The sequence below is a fragment of the Tachysurus vachellii genome, chromosome 6 (genome assembly GCF_030014155.1).
Source record: "Tachysurus vachellii isolate PV-2020 chromosome 6, HZAU_Pvac_v1, whole genome shotgun sequence".
Lineage (NCBI taxonomy): Eukaryota > Metazoa > Chordata > Actinopteri > Siluriformes > Bagridae > Tachysurus > Tachysurus vachellii.
This window is the reverse complement of record NC_083465.1, coordinates 12,815,633-12,833,554: the sequence shown is the minus strand read 5'-3', so window position 1 is coordinate 12,833,554 and position 17,922 is coordinate 12,815,633. Positions and strand designations below refer to the sequence as shown.

Here is a 17,922-nt window from a genome sequence, read left to right as displayed (position 1 = left end):
TCGCAGGGCACACACACACTCATTCACTCATGCAATCACACACTAGGGACAATTTTCCAGAGATGCCAAATCAACCTACCATGCATGTCTTTGGACCAGGGGAGGAAACCGGAGTACCCGGAGGAAACCCCCGAGGCACGGGGAGAACATGCAAACTCCACACACACAAGGCGGAGGTGGGAATCGAACCCCCAACCCTGGAGGTGCAGCGAACATAAGAAACAAAAATGTATATCTCATGAAAGAATAACAGGATATATTTTATTTATATTTCAGTTTATTAGATTAATTCCCAAATAAATACTGAACATTTTAACAGCTGTTCATGGTGGTGTGCAATTAAAAAAAATTACAAAAAAAACAAACAAAAAAAAAAATTCACATTGGCAACTCAGCTTTGTGTTCATATCAGCCTACCAAGCCCTTCTCACAAATATTCATATGCTATGTGGCCATACTGCATAGTAGTGTTTACAGCTCATTTATACTTGTATTAAAAGTGAAACCCTTATCAGATGTATCCTTTTATATCCTTTTATATTATGTAACCTTAATACCTTTTGTAACGTCTTTAATGAAGTGCTGTAGGCCCAAAATGTACTAATTTAGAGTAAGGAAAGGGAAAAAAAAGTGTGACGACATTATTACTAAAGTGCATCCGGCAAAGACTTGTCTCATTAAGCCATTTACATTTAAAGAAACGATAAGAAATATATCAATTTGTAGTGATCACTTTTCCACGACATTTCCACACCAGTTTAATTTTTTTTGTCCTATGCGTGTAGACAAAATAGTAACAAAGAGAAAGAAAAAAAAAATCAAGAAGAAACTTCACATTTTTGAATAAAATAAAATAAAATCTGTCTTTAAGCAATATTGGTGATAAAAGCACACTGCTGGTTAAGTTCTTGTTCTGATAATCATGCTTTCATTTGTATATCATCTTCCTTTATTAGTGCCGTCATATTTTGGGCAGCTTTGGTGCACTGATGATGGGGTTAGACTTCTGTAGGAAGCGGCGTCCTGCACTTTTGTAGTCGTAAGTGCAGTTGTGGGTCTCTGCATAGCGATGCGTGGAGCAGAAGTTGTTGCCACACCTTAATTAGGAAAATAGTAAAGTATAAACAGGAGAGCTGAGAGGGAAAACAATCTAGAAGTATGTCTAGTGAGAACATGTAGCACAACAACAGGCTATAAATAAATAGCCTAAATCAAGGAACTCTAGAAGATTCAGTGGAATTTAAGTAGTAACCAAATCAATTCAGAATAACATAGCCGAGCTAGGTCTTCATTGCTTTCTGTTTTGATTTTTTTTCTTTTATAAGAACTGTAACCAACCATCTCTTTTAAGCACCTTTATCATCGTTACTCTACTTCAAAGCACACATCGGAACCAAAACGCAAGAATACAGATCAAAACACTGTGTTTATATGTTTCTGAACAAATACCAGAAACCTTGAGGCTAGCCAGGAATGAAAAATCATCATCTAAGACAGGAACATAACACAAAGATGTCACTACAAAGCATTTCTGCGCAGAGCTGCTAATTTAAGACCTGACAATTTTATTCTCAACCGCATCACATCTTCCTGAGAACGAAGTGAGCTTACACCTGAACTATGGCTCTGAAACGGCACATCAAAAAACAACAAAGGTTCTCTGCAAAGGCAGCTCGAAGATAACCATAAGAAAGTAAGACCAAAAAACATCAGGGCTTATCCTTTGTTTAAGAAGAGATCTCACATGCGAGTTCTTTGAGGAACTATAGCCTCCTGCTGCAATGAAAATGAATATCATCACTGCGATCAACACTCAGACTTGTCTTATGAATGGAAGATCTAGACTACATGGCAAGAAGAAATGCACAAAGGAGCACAGAGGGATAATTTCAACTGCCTACAGCCTAAGCTACATACCTGCATTCATAGCTGGTGGCTAGCCCGGTCTTCTTCCCACATAGGAAGCAGTGTTTTGAAGTCTTCTTCTTTGAGCTCGGGGGAGCCTTCAAAGGAGGGAGGAGATATGTCGGAGAGCCTAAACATTTCAGCAAAAGAAAATAGAATAGAAAAATGAAGAAATGCACTATCAAATAAAGAAAAGGTACACAGAACCACAATTAAAAACTGTACCACAGCTACAGAGTAGTGCAACAGAATAGCGTTCAAGCTATCCCCATGATGCTACAAACATCAGTGGCCAGGAGTCCAAAATAGCTGGCCATATTCTTTGAATGGGAGGGAGAGCATTACTCTCTCCTCCATCCGTCATAGCAGCACCTAGCTTCTGTGAACATATGATGCAGAAGAGAACAAGGTGCTTTCTTCCATGTTTCTTCATTTGCCATGACATAGCATAAGCTGAGTTAAAGATGAAATGAAGACTTAAAGATAAGAAAGATCTTTTGTAAAAAAAAAAAAAAAAAAAAAACATACCCAGCTTCAGAATTAGTTTGTGGGTAAGAATTGGTTGAATGACCAAAAATGAGTAAACAACAAAAAAAAACACTACTGGACACCAGGGGTATCCGTTGTTACCAAGAAAGGACTGGTGTCAGTCCGGGTTTTCATTCCAACCACACTGAGTCTACTGAAAGCCGAGTGTAACTGGTTACACAGTCAGGTGTGGCTCCTGCCTAACTGGAATGAAACCTACACCCACACCATCCTTTGGAGATGAGATTAGACACCCCTTCTCTACACCCATGCTCTACCGAGGCTTACAAAGCCAGGTTCACATTTATATGAAGTTGAAGGATACTTGGGAGAGAAAATGAACTCTTATAAAAATCACTTAGCAGCCATAATCTGAGAGCAGATAGCTGTAAAATTAAGCCTGCATTTCTGGCCATCTATACAGTTCTACTCTGACACCAGTTCTACATGCAACACACTGAATCATGAGAATATGATACAAACAATAAAGACAGCTACACTAAAGTTCAGAAGCAACTCCTACATACATATTCACAGCATTCAGCTGGCTCACTGCCACATACAGACATCTTTGGAAATGCAGCCACAAGTTCTACGCTTGAAAGCAGACGACACAAAGAAACTCGTGCATGACAACAGGCAAAAGAAGCTCTAGTCCAGGTGCTGAGGCATGAGATTGGATTTGTAGTTTAGTCTACAGCCATCAGTTGTGATCTCAGAGAGATCAGCATGTTGGGCATGGGCTGAAGACTCTGGCAGTGAGATTTCTGGGCAAATTTTAGAATATCACCAACACCAGCTGCTGACGAATGTTTTACACCCACACATCCGTTTCTTGCTGCCTTGACGCTTTACTATAGCCATTCTTACTAGCTGATAGTTTGTGGGTTTAGTCTATGCACATGATATAAATTTATATATGGATGTACAAGTTTAGTCAAGGGAGGAACTCATGGTTTGTATTTCCTTTTGCTTGGTTTTCTGGATACATCCTCTGTCAATGACAGCAAAGAACTGATGCCTGATGCACAATGCTAGGGTTCTAAAATATTCATAAGCCTTTATAATGCAGCACCGTAATGTCAAGCTGCCCTTTGGGCTATGGACACAGTCGCATCATCTTTCTGATGCATGACTGCTTAAAAAACAAACAAAAAAACAAACAAAAAAAAAAACAGGGTGGTCAGTCATTTCTAAACACACTTGGAAACATGGATGTAACAGCACATCATCCTACACAACCTTGTTGACAATTTGCTGCAATAACAAAAAAAAAATGCTATTTTTGGTTCACTGCTCTGCTCAACACAGACATAACAGACTTGATTAAATAAAGCCAGGTAGAAGCTGGAATTTCAAGGCCATTCATGTGAGACCTAATGCATGCAATAAAAAGATGACTTCTAGCTGTGACAAAAAGCATTTCAAGGACTCGGCTGTCTAGTTTTTAGAGGGTAAGAGATGCAGCAGCCCGGTCCGTGCAAGTGACGTGTGTCATGTGGTACTGAAAACTCATTCTTCAAAATACTGGCTGGAAAATATTCAAAATAGTCAATGAAGTCTCCAGATGAAGTTTTAAAACAGCATGCTTTCACATTCATTAAAAAAATTGTACACATATTAAAAAAAAAAAAAAAAATGTACACGCTTGCAGGGAAAACTAAGGAAAAAAAAATCCAGCTGTTGCACTTTTCCACATATCTACAGTAAATGAGTAGCAAAGCTTAATTTACATTTTTTTCCCAGTACACTAACATTACTGAACATATGGATAGCGCGAGAAAAACTGATGTCACTCAAACCCGACAAATTTCATGACAGAAAAGCACCACAAACATTTTTTTTTTTTTACAATTGAAAACCAAAAGTTGTTGTTTGGTCAGATCCTTTCTCTCTCTTCATACAGAACCAATGTCACATAGGAAACAACGTCAAATGTCAAACCCTCAAGAGAACAACTCTACCGTCATTGATGCCATTATATGTAGGACAGGGGATACGTAGGCATGATCAATGTAAAGGATCTGAATTCAGTTCAGTAACACTACCATTTTGTAGAGAACTGAGTTATTGATGAGAAGCACGTCTACCCTAATTGCTATTTTATAGCAGATGACGCGTGGTGGAGGAAATTATTTGGCCCTGACACATAGCATAATTGAGTCTCTGTAATATTCATATTCAGACTCACCTAGTCTCTTAATTGAACTGGAGAGTCCACTTGAGTCCAGGATTCCTGATGGCTGAAAAGACAATATTTCGTAAAACCTGTTAGCAGTATAACTTACTCCATACATTAATAAAGGAAGCACCACTTTGATAATACGTTTTCAGATGAAAGAATAACTAGACTAAAAGCATTTCCTATGCTAAATAACTCACTGCAGTATAACGTCTTTGCTCTGTTGGAAAATGCAGATAAGTACATATGCACAGATCCAGCAGTGGATGTGAGAGCTGCACACTCACTGTGTATGTTGCTCTCTGCAGGGGAACGATTCTCCGTAGCAGATCCTCCCGTAGCAGATGGATGTTGGCTTGCAAGGGGGCGTTTGTGCCACTAAATCTGGCAAGATCACAAGGCCTTGCATGTTTTTCATCGATGTTACTCACACAGCCAGACAGCTCTTTGGAAATGTTGGCCGTATTGGTTACGTCCTGCGCTTCACTCTTGTATACTCCGTCTGACCGTTTGCCTGGTGAGTCCACTCTGATGTGATGGAGAGGAGGGGTCTGCGGAGTCGGGCGCGGTGGAACGGTAGGCGCTCTGTTAGAGCCGAGGAAGGGGCGAGACACTTCCGTGGTAAAATCTGTGAAAGGTCGAGGCACAAGCGGAGGAGTGTGTAGCGAGTTCAGTGCAGCTCGGTCAGATTGGGACTGTAGTGTCTTAGTGCCTATTGACCATGTGTTAATATTGTCTGAGCCTACAACTTGCGACAGCAATGGAGTTGCAGTCAGGGGCTCGTTCAGTGCTCCTAAAGAGTCCAGACTGGCCTCCGGCTGAGCAGAAAGATCCAGACTCAGTGGCTCTTGGAGCAGGTTATTAAACGGAAAGGGTTTGGAAGGCTCCATCATAACTCCATCTTCTGGTAGCATTAGTCCATCACTCTGTATCTCGGTCTCGTCTTCAGCTTCCAGACCAGACAAAACAGGGATTGGAGGGTACAAACAGTCTGTTATAGCGTTCGGCGCACCCACATCCAGCCTGGACACTTTAGGAGGTAGCCTAATGTTCCTCGGTGTGGGCTTATTCCATGGCTCCTCCTCCTGAATGATGTATTTGCTAGACGTTGTTAGTGAGGAAATGGGTCTACCAGAGGCAAAACTTGGGTGACATGTGAAAGGTGGCCCAGCTTCAGAGGAAGACTGCTGCTGATCACCAATCGGAGGTAGCTGTGTTACAGGGGTGTGGCCAATCATCTGAGGAGGGATGCGGAGCATTCGGTGGTGGCGAGCAGAGCCAAGGGATCCACAAAAAGGGCGTGGACCAACCGGAGGCCTCACTCTCAACTTGGTAGACTTCTTGGGCTAAAAAGACAACAGGCCAAAATAAAAACTTTTAACTGATAATAAAAAGCAAGCACAGCCACTGGACACTAGTGTAAGCTAATGAAAACACGAAGAACTGTTCCCTGAAGATATTAAATCCCAGAAATAGTTGCAACAATTTTACAAGCTCATAAAGACTGTTCAGAGAAGGAGTGTTAATTAAGCAATGCACCAGTGTGCTGAACTTGTTATTACTGTACTGGTTATGAAAATTGCTCCTCCACTCTAGTAGCATTTACTTCAAGTCTGTTTCAGTGACGATTCTAATAAAAGTAAAGCTTCAAATAATTAATGTTGGGATAATATGACTAGCTTCGTTTTAACACGTGTTTGTACTCCGTTATCTATACATCTGTACAGGTACCTTTTTATTGAGGTTCATATTCTCCATCTTGGCTTTGAGTAGCTTCATCTTGTTCATTGTGATGGAGTTCTCTAGCATCAGCTGCGCAGAGGAAATGCTCACACCCTCCTCCTCTTCCTCAGCATACACATTGTGAACTGAACCACTGCTGAACCAAAAAGACATGCAGACAACAAAACCACTGAAGCATAATTAAATACCCACCAAGTGTTTAAGTCCTGTGTTACCAAACAGAAAAAAAAAAAACACCTTTCAGCAGTCTAACACTTCTAACTTACCTTCACTAAAATACACAAAATGTACACGGTCTTATTTTGATTTAAAAAAGAAAGCACTGAAAGATGATATTCCTTAACTTGTGATTTCCATTTGAACAAACCTTAGCGACTTAGACACAGGCGTCAGAGTTCCGTCTCCACGATCCACAACCCGGAAGACGTTGAGCTGGTCACCCTCTTTGTATACGAGGAAAGTGACCTGTTTATTAGATAGAGACTTTTCCCACACCTCATCCTTCTTTGAATCCAAGCAGTCAGAGGAATGCTTTACTGAGTTCTCAATGGTCACTAATGGTCACAAAAAGGAAAAAAAAAAGAATTTTTGTTTACACTGGGAAACATTATGCAGTGTATGCTCATTTCAACAGTTAACGTTTGCACAAAGCTTATAATTCTCAGACATTAACATTAGTCAGACACCTCGTTTGGTGTTGATAGGCCCACCCCTCATGGCAAGGACCAGCTTGATAGTGCAACCTTCTGCGATGCTGCAAAGACAGTGACTCATTAACCCAAACAAACAGCAAATACAAGATTTAATTAAACTTTCTCTCAGTCCAATTTCCACTAATCTACAGTTGAGGCCAAAATTATTAGCCCCCTTATGAAATTAGACAAAACTCTTGATTTCTCCATGGAAATGACCATTAACAACAAGTGTTTTATAGTGTGTTTGTTTCCAAAATAACAGAGACAAAATCTCCACTAAGTTTGATTAGGATATTTAATTGAAATAGTGAGTTGAAACAAGAAAGGGCAAAAATGAAACGTCCAAAATTATTAGCCCCCGGTCATTAATAGTCAATAGTGAACCCTTTCTGAGCCACAACTGACAACAACCTCTTAGAGTAGTTCTTTACTAGGTTGGCACAGGTTTCCTGAGGGATTTTAGCCCATTCTTCCATTGCAAATTGCTCCAGCTGGTCCAAATTACGTGGTTTCCGAGCATGGACATTCACTTTGAGCACTCGCCACAGATTCTCAATAGGATTGAGGTCTGGGCTCTGTGCGGGCCACTCCAGGACCTTTGTTTTGGTATCCTTCAGGAACTGTTGGACCAATTTCGATGTATGCTTTGGGTCATTGTCTTGTTGGAAGACCCAGCGACGACCTAAGGCTAGACTACGAGCAGATTTCTGCATATTATCCCTCAAAATGTCAACATAATTTTCTTTTTTCATGATGCCATGCACCCGAACAAGGCTCCCTGTGCCTGAAGCTGCAAAACAGCCCCACAGCATGATGCTGCCAACACCATTTTTACCTGTGGGAACTGTGTTCTTAGGGTTGAAGGCCTCACCCTTTCTTCGCCAAACATAAGCAACATCCATGTGCCCAAACAGTTCCAGTTTAGTCTCATCAGACCAAAGCACAGACTCCCAAAACTCATCTTTACCTTTCAAATGTTCACGGGCAAACCTCAGTCTAGCTGTGATGTGCCGCTGTTTGAGTAAAGGGGTTCTTCTGGGACGATGGCCCTGAAGCCCACCACGATGAAGAGCCCTCACAACTGTGTTCCTTGAAACATCAACTCCAGAAGAGGCCAGGTCAGCAACAATCATCTTGGCAGATGTCTGGGGCATCTTGCTGATATCTCTGACTATTTTCCTCTCCAGGGTTCTTGAAATCTTGCGCTTACGACCACGCCCAGGTTTGTTTCTTACAGAATTTGTCTCCTTGTACTTGGCAATGATGCAACGTACGGCGGTTCTAGACACTGTGAAAAGCTTGGAAATGGCAGTATAGCCTTCCCCCTTATCATGAGCCTCCACTATCTTCTTTCTGAGCTCAAGACTGATTTCCTTTGTCTTTGGCATGGTGAGTAAAAGTAGTCTCTCCCAATAATGTGTTCAAGTGCCCTGTTCCTTGGAGTCCTTTAATGCTGATTGAATGCCCAGGTGTTGTTAGGAAGCCAATTGACTGCACAGGTGTGGTTTGAAAGCTGATTGATTAATTAGGTGTGTTTTGAAAGCTGATTGATTAATTGGGTGTGTTTTGAAAGCAAATATTCACAAGGGGCTAATATTTTTGACCACCCCATTTTCACTATATTTGATTATAAAGCAAGCCTAAAAATGTATTTTATATTCCAAAATGTACCAAAAGCTACTAAATAGCACTGGCGAATGTTTGATTATATCAAGTTTTATCAATGCTGCAAACATTGGAAAGATCTTTAGGAAAATGTTCCAAAATTCATGGGGGGCTAATAATTTTGGCCTCAACTGTATACTTCAACAGAGTACCATGACTATAGTAGCTGATTCAGAACAGGAAATCAGGCTTACGTGTTGAAGACCAAAAATGCCTGTGTGCTGATATGTTCTCAATCAGAGGGAAAATAATTACCTGTAGTCATTCAAACAGTACTCATCATCAAGTTCCAGGTTGTTCCAGATCAAATGCTGCTGAGCAACAGGGATCCCTAGAATAAACAAAGTAGAAATAAACTCATATTAAGTAACCTATATATCAAGATACATTTAACCGTGACAAAGTGCAGGAATTGGGTGGAGGTTAAAGAAGCCTGGTTAATGGCGGACATTGGAATGGTAAGCTGTAATGAATGTCAGAGACGCACTTTAAAATACACAAAGAAAAATGGCTTAAAAAATACATTCAAATCATCAGACTGCTTGAAACCCACAGTACAATCAAAGTGTCTTCATACTTACACAAAAAAAAATCCATTGTCCTTGAACTCTCAAGGTCTTACTGATATTAAATGCATTTTATGTCTGAGTAAAGGTCCTAAAAGTGGACGATACTGGGAATCACTAAAAGCAGTAGAAACACCTGGTGCTTATACATCCCATTACAGATTCCTATGAAACAGAAAATAAAATAGTAAATGTTACACATTGCAGGTGTTGAAAAACCCATGCAGAAGAAATATGTCTCAGTGCTGCCCCCCAGTGTAGATTGATCTACACTTGATCAAGTTCAACAAAGGGTCTTCACGGTTGACTCTGAATGAAAATGAAGAACGCATGTCTCGAGTAACCCACACAAGATTCCGTATTCAACATATGATCCATGCTCTTGTTTATTAAAAGCACATACTGCACATTTAGAAATAAGACAACAAAATAAGCTTCAAGAACTAGACAGGTACTAGACAACTAGTCACTTCCTCTCAGCACAAAATCTGTTTAAGGCTTCCTTGAAGAACAGCTAAAGAAAGTGAAACTACAAAACATGTGAGACTTTCTAAGTTACTGATGGCATTAAGTCTGTGACCAAACCATTTACCTTAATAGAATTACATAGGTTTACATTTAAGCTGTGAAGCACAAAAATATGAATGTGTATACAGTATGTAACACAAACTCGCATACACTACATGGACAGAGGTTTGAGGATACCTGACCAATCGCACCCATTTGTGCTTGGTAAACATCTCGTTCTATATTTTGTCCCGCTTTGCTGTTCTAACAATGCTCACTCTGATATAAAAGCTTTTGTCTAGATTCTGGAGCATGTCTCTGGAACATATGTTCATTCAGACCCAAGAGAGGTAGAGAAGTCAGGCACTGATGTTGGGCATGGAGGAGTGCAGTTTCAGTTCCAGTTCACCCCATAGGTTTTCAACTGTGGTTGAGATTTGGGCTCTGTGCAGGATACCCAGAGTTGTTCCATTCCAGTCTTCATGAAGCTCACTTTGTGCTCAGGAGCACCATCATCTCTAATCATCATTATGGGCTTCAGCTGAAACTGTAATTCTACACTAACACAATCCTATAGACCTGTGGGTGTGCTTTCAGCTTTGTGGCAGCAGTTAGGGAAAGAAGTGCACATGGGTTTGCTGGTCAGGTGTCCACATGCAATTAACACTGAAGAACTCTTTGTTGGGATGTAACCATGTAAGGATTGTTGCATTAATAATAACAACATGGCAACCTGCAGGTGCTACCTCACATCGTTACGGTTCGATCCTGAGCTCGGGTTACTGTCTGTGTCTCCTGTTCTTGCTGTGTGGGTTTCCTCCAGGTTCTCTGTTTCCCTAGCATTATTCAACATTTATCTTAACATAACTGTAAACTCTAAATAAAGGATAATGAGGCAAACAATATGCTGGATAAACAGGTTATATTCCTTCAGTTGCAGTGGGTAAGGCTTAGTTTTGTCTATTATTCCAAAAACATGTCTTAACTTGCCCTTCAGTTTCTGCCCCGAGTTTCAGTGTACAGTATACTGACAATTGATACAATTCTGTTCAAACTCCTCTCACTTCCACTCACTTCTAACCTGCACAGCAGAGAAAACACACCTGTGTGAATACCAGCACTTGTAATACTGTGTCTGTGTGCTGTCGCGCTTCACAAAGCTCAACACCAAAGTCAGACAGAGAGAGCTCCGTTTAAGGACTGGTATGATTTAATAGCAGCCAAACATCACACCCTTCCCTTTGGTATCACTCTGGGATCACTCAAGTGTATGGTGTCCAGAATATGAACAAAGTGCATTTACCCAAAAAATTGGAGTAGTTTACAGATATTTAAAACAATCTTACTGTGATTAAAACACAACTGACACAGTAAGTGAAGCTCTTTTACATCTTACTGGTTATTAGCCTTGTAGCTACAGAAATACAGTCAGTAAAATGAACAACAGAAGGTTCATTTCAGACACAATCATAATAGGAACAACCATCTTAATCATACTCAAGTACACAATATTAACAATATTTAAAAAAATCACACCCAAAGACCATGTGGTAGAACTGGACTTGATCCAGCCAAGAGTTTACAAGTGTTTATCAGCATTTACATGAAGTGTTGGATAAGATTCACCTCTACCCCATGGAGGATTTGTTCTATAAATGGGAGCATCCCTTAATATTTTTAATGATCTTGTTTCTATTCATTTTTAATTCAGAATTTACACTAGGTTTACAAGAACGTTAAAGCCTAACTAGTGTTTAAATCCTTGCAGTTAATGATTCAGGAGGCAAAGCTATGTTTGGCGTTCTCAAGTACTGTACTGTCACCAAAAACTAAACCAGGACTCCAGAGATTTAGGATGTGAATCACAGCAATGGCAGAGAGCTCAAAGAAAGAGAAATGAAAGAAGAACCTCAAGTTTCACTGCTTCAAAGGCTGTCTTACAGGATTACACCAGAGTCACAGAGAGATAGAGACTATTAGTGGGTCTTCTGAAAGCTGTCTCAGTGCTACACAGAGGACTGGAGAAGCTACGTTATTTCCTGAAAAGTTCAAACAGAAAGAAGAGCTTAAAAATTGGCCTAGAAATTGAGAGATAGAAGATCAAGGCCAGTGTTTCTAATAGGGTAATTTAACCACAGCAAGAGAAAAGAGCCAGATTGAGTGACTGAGACAGACAGACACAGAGAGACAGAGAACAGATGAGCAGACTTTAATGATGAGAGACATCGGCAGGATCAAGATGGCAGGTGGAATCAACTTAAATACTGACTCTGAATCAGTGGGTGCAAAGATGTCATTTGCTTTATATTTATATATTATATATAATGTTACATTTTTTAAACAGTATTTAAAGATTCTTGAATGAATTTAAAGGAGTGGTAAAACACGATTTCACTTTTCTAACTTTAGCTATTGTGTAATGTTTGAGCATAAACAACATCTGCAGAGTCAAAGTTTTAAGCTAAGGGAGATATTTGCTTTTAAAGAAATCAATTTCTAAGGACTACAGCAAACGGCCGGTAGGGACTAGACAACATTCCTCCAGGGTTGCTGACGTCACTAAGCCCAATATTTACATAAACCCCTCCTCCGAGAATATTAAATTGGGGGGGAGGCCATTTTATATTGCTGTGGAGAAGAGTTGTTGTGGTATAGTTAGTAGGCTGGAGCGTCGTTTGCCGCGATGCCGACGAAACGCTGTTATTTTCATCCGGATTGCAGGTCCACTTTGTTCAGCCTTCCTAGGGACGGGGAAGTTAGGGATCAATGGTTAAAATTTCTTTTTAACTCGGCCCCTCATAATTGGTATGGTTTTATTGACGCCATTGTTTCTAATACCACCAAAGCACAGACTACTGGTAAAGATAAGGGGCGTGACGTTTCCAAAAAACGTGCACTAGGCAGTTAGCAACTCACACTGGGCCAGCTAACCAATCTAAGCCCATTGCTATTTTTGAGGGACTGGCTTCATAGAACCCGGAAACCATCAGACCGTTTTACAAGGAGGAACAAAGCAGTGTAGAATAAAGGTAAAATAAATGAAAAATAATGCAATTTTTTAAAAAACGAAACAGGAACACATTACAGTGCACCCCACAAACACAATCAAGCCTTCGAAAAAACGTGTTTTACCACCCATTTAAATGAATGTAAACATTCAAGAGGCATTAAATCAGTGAATGTACAAATTACTCTATGGCATCATTTAGCAACTTCTAGCAACTTTTCTCCAAAAAGTAGGCAAATCTAGACAGAAACTGACCGAAGGGGAAAACCCAGGATTCAAATGGAAAATGACATTTCACAGTTAGCTTAGGAGTCTCTGGAGGAGCTGGGATCTTTGGCAGGGAATAGAGAAGTCTGGACTGACTTTCTCAGCCTGTTGCCACCATAACCCCAGCTAGGAATGAATAAATGAATGCGTTTTGGCTCCAAGAAACTATTAAATCGCATATAAATTAGACCTGGAAGCATATCTATGTGTTTATCCTCCCACATCATCATCAGTATGCACAAGAATGCAAATTGAAACCCTCCTGTGTCCTCCTGTCATCCCAGTCACATCTGATCTCCTTCTAGCCTGATTACATCATGTTCTTAACTATAAGGTACCACACTGGAACTAAAAAGGCAGAGGCTCCACATAGAGAAATTAGAATTTTTAAAATGTGACCTTGAGTGGGTAAACCTTGAATAAACTAAACTGTCTGAAACAGAGTTTAAAAAACAAAACAAAACAAAACGGGAAATGCGAACATGTCAGAACAGTCATTTCAGGCTACTGACACAGTTTATTGTGTGCTTTGTATGTACAATTATGCACTCTATGTGCTATTAGAATACATTTAGAAAAAGAAAAAAAAAAAAGGACTGTCTGCTAGAAAACTAGAAACAAGTATCAAATTTCAGTAGCAGGATCTTGATTCACAGGCTGATCCACATTTTTCCAGTTCCATTTTTACAGTTATTCCGATACAAGAACTCTTTTTTTACTTTAATATTATCATTGATATTGTTGGTATTGTTTAATATTACGCCATGAGACTGTAATAAATCACAAGCCACTTCTGATTAGAAGAGCAAAAATACACACAAAACTGAAATTCATTCCAAAGGAATTTATTTATCACGTTTCTGGAAAGCATCAGCAAGAGTCTGCTGGCTAGTGCTGTGTTCTTGTCTGTTGGAAAGCATCTTTACCTTCTGAAAACTCTGCAGGTGCTTGATTAAATTGGTTGTATTGTACAATGCAACTGTATTCCCACTCCTCAGCACACTTTTCAAAGTTTCCAGACTAAAATACCTCCAAACAAATGGCATTTTGTTCCAACTAAAATCTAATAGCTTACAGACAGAATTTGCCACAGGTTTATGGTAAGATGTGGGATGGAATACGGTTCTGTGACGTCTGAGGTTACTATGTTAGGTTCACGCTCCAAATGTGGACTGGAATACAAATTATTAAATGAATCTTCCCTGTCCGTCCAATATCCCATGATGCCGATATAGGACCCAATTCCAACATAAGGTCGGATGAGGCCCAACAATACTTGATTTAGACCAGCGGTGTCCAATCTTATCCGGAAAGGGCCGGTGTGGGTGCAGGCTTCATTCCAACCAAGCAGAAGCCACACCAGAGTCTACTAAAAGCCAAGAACAACTGATTTCTTGTTTTTGTTTGTGAACAACTTTTTGTTTGTTTGTGGTGTATTTGATATAGCATTTACATATTTTGTTCAGTAGATGTTATATGTTAACATACATTTCATTAAGAACACTGGGTAGGGCATCTCCTTGCTCTCAAAACAGCCTCAATTCTAATGTTGGGGTCATCAGCCACCGGCCCACAAATCATTACTGGGTCATGGATCATTTGTTACTGGGCCACAAAGAAATAATAAATACTTATTACTAATTTTCATTTCATTTATATCTGGTGACTGGGAATCAACAAGGCAGTTCCTTCCACTGTAGTTTATTCTTTACTGCACCATGCTGAGTAATCTCTAGACACTGTGTGTCAATCCAAGAAGATCAGCAGGTACAGAAATATACATCTGGCTCAGACAATCATGCCACGGTTAATTGCCACATTTTTTCCCTCATTCTGATGGTTGATGTGAACATTACCCGAAGCTGCTGGCCCATATCTGCATTGCTGCTACATGACTGGATGAATAGATAATTGCAAGTATGAGTAATTCATGTAAGTATCCAGCATTTGTCAGCCATCATCAGAATTTCAATGTTCCATGCGTCAACTGTGCAAATGACAAATGACTTTCTTTACCTCTAATCCTAGATAGAGTTTCAGGGAACCTGGAGACTATCCCAAGGGGACAGAGGGCACAAAGCAGGAGACAGTGCCAAGGCACGCGCACACAAACACAATCTTGCTCACACACAAGCTCTCTCTCTCACACACACAATCTCTCTCTCTCTCTCTCTCTCTCACACACAAACTCCAACATGCAAACACCGCACACAGTGCTTATTATTATTATATATTAATTACTATAATATAATTATACATTATGCTAGTTATTCTATGAACTAACCAGTTAAGTCACATTTGTGACTTGGTGAAGTTAGTTTAAACTTTTATGAATTTGTCATACAAGTTTTCAGCCAGGTTGAATGCATCCTACTTTACCTGTTAGATGAGATCTTCAAATTTTAATCTATACTGTCCATGTAAAATTTTTGTCAGAATGATTAATATATTATGCCATAATTCTCCACAAAAAGTGTAAACCGATTAAACTTTAAATGTGAGCTTTAAAAGTACACATACCCTCCAGCCTCTGAATCTTGGCTTTTACAGAGACAATTGTCTCAAACGGGGAGACCCGCAGCTGGAAGCAGGTCCCTGTCAGAGTCTCTATGAACAGCTCCATGGTCTCATAGAAGGGCAGTTTGTAGTTGACAACCCCTAGATTATCATTGTTAAAAAATGGGGGCTCCCTCTTCTCAGCCATGTTTGTAGGGAGTGAAGGATTCTCAGAGAGAGACTGGGGTGAAGCCTGCCCAAGGTGGAGGAGTGAGGGTTGTAATCTCACCACTGTCCCTGGGTACACTCATCCTGGACACAGGTCCTCACTGTGGAAGAGACACATGACACAATGAGCAGTGCAACACAAGCTGCAGCCATTCGTAGTGTGACATCTGAAACAACTATTTGTGTACAGGTATGTGTGAGCTGTATCATCTTACTTGTTACAAGACAGAGATTTGAACCTCAGTAGCAGGCTACCATACAACACAAGCACATACACTGCTTAAGCTAGAATCCCTAAATGATTAGTGCAAGATGACGGTCGCATCAGTCGAATACAGATGTGCCAGATATACCAAAACTCACTCAACATTCAGTGATTTTAAAAAGAATTCCTGAGGCCATAATTATAAAAGCTTTACATTCATACATTCAACCTGTCTTAGCAGTAAAAGCTAGTTTCCTCAAAACACTGCAGACTGCAGTTTTTAAACTAAGAAATTCAACGTCACACTCTGTTAATTTGAAGATCTTTCCCCCATTTTCTCCCCTGCTAATTCCCACCCACCAACCAAACGAGCTCATGTAGGTCACCGTAGCTCTCTGATGCTGCATCCACATATACAGCAACTCTCGACATTTTCAGCAAGAGCTGCAGGCTTCTAGCAACATGAGATGCGGGTGTGTCCGGTGATGTGACAACGTTGAGAAAAGCTGAACTTTATGCAAACATGGAGTGACTTGGTGCAGCGATTACCATTAAGAGTGAAGACAGTAGAACGCAAGTTATCTGTGGCACAAAGGCACTTCTCCTTCATGTATGAAATTATGCATACATACTCTGGTGAATTTTATATACAACACTATAAACGCTATTACTATGGCAACCGGAAGTAGAACCGCCTTTCAGCAACTGCATCATACAGCAACTGGATGACTTCTGTGTATCATCAAAAGTAACCAAAAAAGTGTGGATGACTTCAGGAACGCACCAGTGCACTAAACAATCAAACACAAAAGGCTCAGATGCTCATAAAATGTCATCAGAAAGGAAGAACAAGGTAGCATCTGGAATTGCTGTGGTGTAAGTAAAACCATCAAAACAAGCAAATTAACACTCCTGTACTATGGGAATATAATAATAATAATAATAATAATAATAATAATAATAATAACAACAACAACAACAACAACAACAACAACAACAACAACAATAGTAAATATATAGTAATAGTAAACAATAATAAAATATAAACAATATAAATAAAAATAAAAACAATAATAAAAATAATATAAACAATAATAAAAAATAAACAATAAATAATAATAATAATAATAATAATCGTTTTGTTATTAAAAAAACAGCCTAAATGAGACCAACTAACTAAAGTTACTTTATTAAATGAAAAAAATATGTACACCTTATTAACCATCATATATTTTAAGCAGGTTTTCGAACTAAAGTTTGAAAGACAAAGCAGGAGACTTCATGTTTGTTGCAGGAGACCGTTAATGTTAATCCGACATGGCGGCGAGCTCCAGTCTCTACAACACACAGCGAACTCTACACATTTAATGAACTGAGGTTATTAAGAGAGAGAAAAATCCCCCGTTCCCACAAAAACATCTATCCATGAGATTAGTTTAAATCACCATTTGTAAAGGATGCGACCTAATAATGTAGTCATCCATCAAAGGTCTCTGCAGGGATGATAACACTTTTTTTAGCCGTCCCAATAAAACGAATGCAGTGTTCGTGCTAGTACTCAAGAACCCGATCAAAGAAAAATAACATAAATATAAACATAAAAATGTGAACATAAAGAAAACTAGCACGCGCCGCGGTTAGCAACCGAGCTAACCGTCTCTTTAAGCAGCTAGAAGGTTTTGTACACAAAGCTAACAACAGGTATGATGCTAACGACTCTTGTGCTAATTAGCTAATATTCCAGCCCATTTTCCAAGCTAGTATCGTAAGAAATAAAATAATAATAATAATAATAATGACCAAATCATGATTTACGTCACAGCGCGTCTCAGTACCATTAATTCCTTAGGACATCATCACCATTTCTCGGTCTGTCCCAGTGAACATGGTGGGAGTCGTCGATTGTTGCACTTTGTGATTGACATAAG

The 17,922-nt window shown here is 39.7% G+C and overlaps 1 protein-coding gene across 4 annotated transcripts; it reads right to left on the bottom strand.

Annotated features, from left to right (window-relative positions):
- Positions 1 to 247: 247 nt before the first annotated feature.
- On the bottom strand, positions 248 to 17,922 carry zfand4 (zinc finger, AN1-type domain 4). Of its 4 annotated transcripts, none has more exons than XM_060872345.1 (10): positions 17,830 to 17,922; positions 15,586 to 15,890; positions 8,974 to 9,049; positions 7,045 to 7,112; positions 6,726 to 6,912; positions 6,347 to 6,494; positions 4,903 to 5,961; positions 4,625 to 4,676; positions 1,918 to 2,035; positions 248 to 1,097 (listed from the first exon to the last, which is right to left on the bottom strand). In XM_060872345.1, the coding sequence occupies exons 2-10, from the start codon at positions 15,767 to 15,769 to the stop codon at positions 962 to 964; spliced, it is 2,028 nt and encodes a 675-aa protein (XP_060728328.1). In that variant the 5' UTR covers positions 15,770 to 15,890; positions 17,830 to 17,922; the 3' UTR covers positions 248 to 961. The 4 variants fall into 4 exon arrangements, with proteins under 4 accessions (XP_060728328.1, XP_060728331.1, XP_060728329.1 ...); XM_060872348.1 differs by having other exon boundaries at positions 6,347 to 6,491; XM_060872346.1 differs by having other exon boundaries at positions 17,795 to 17,917.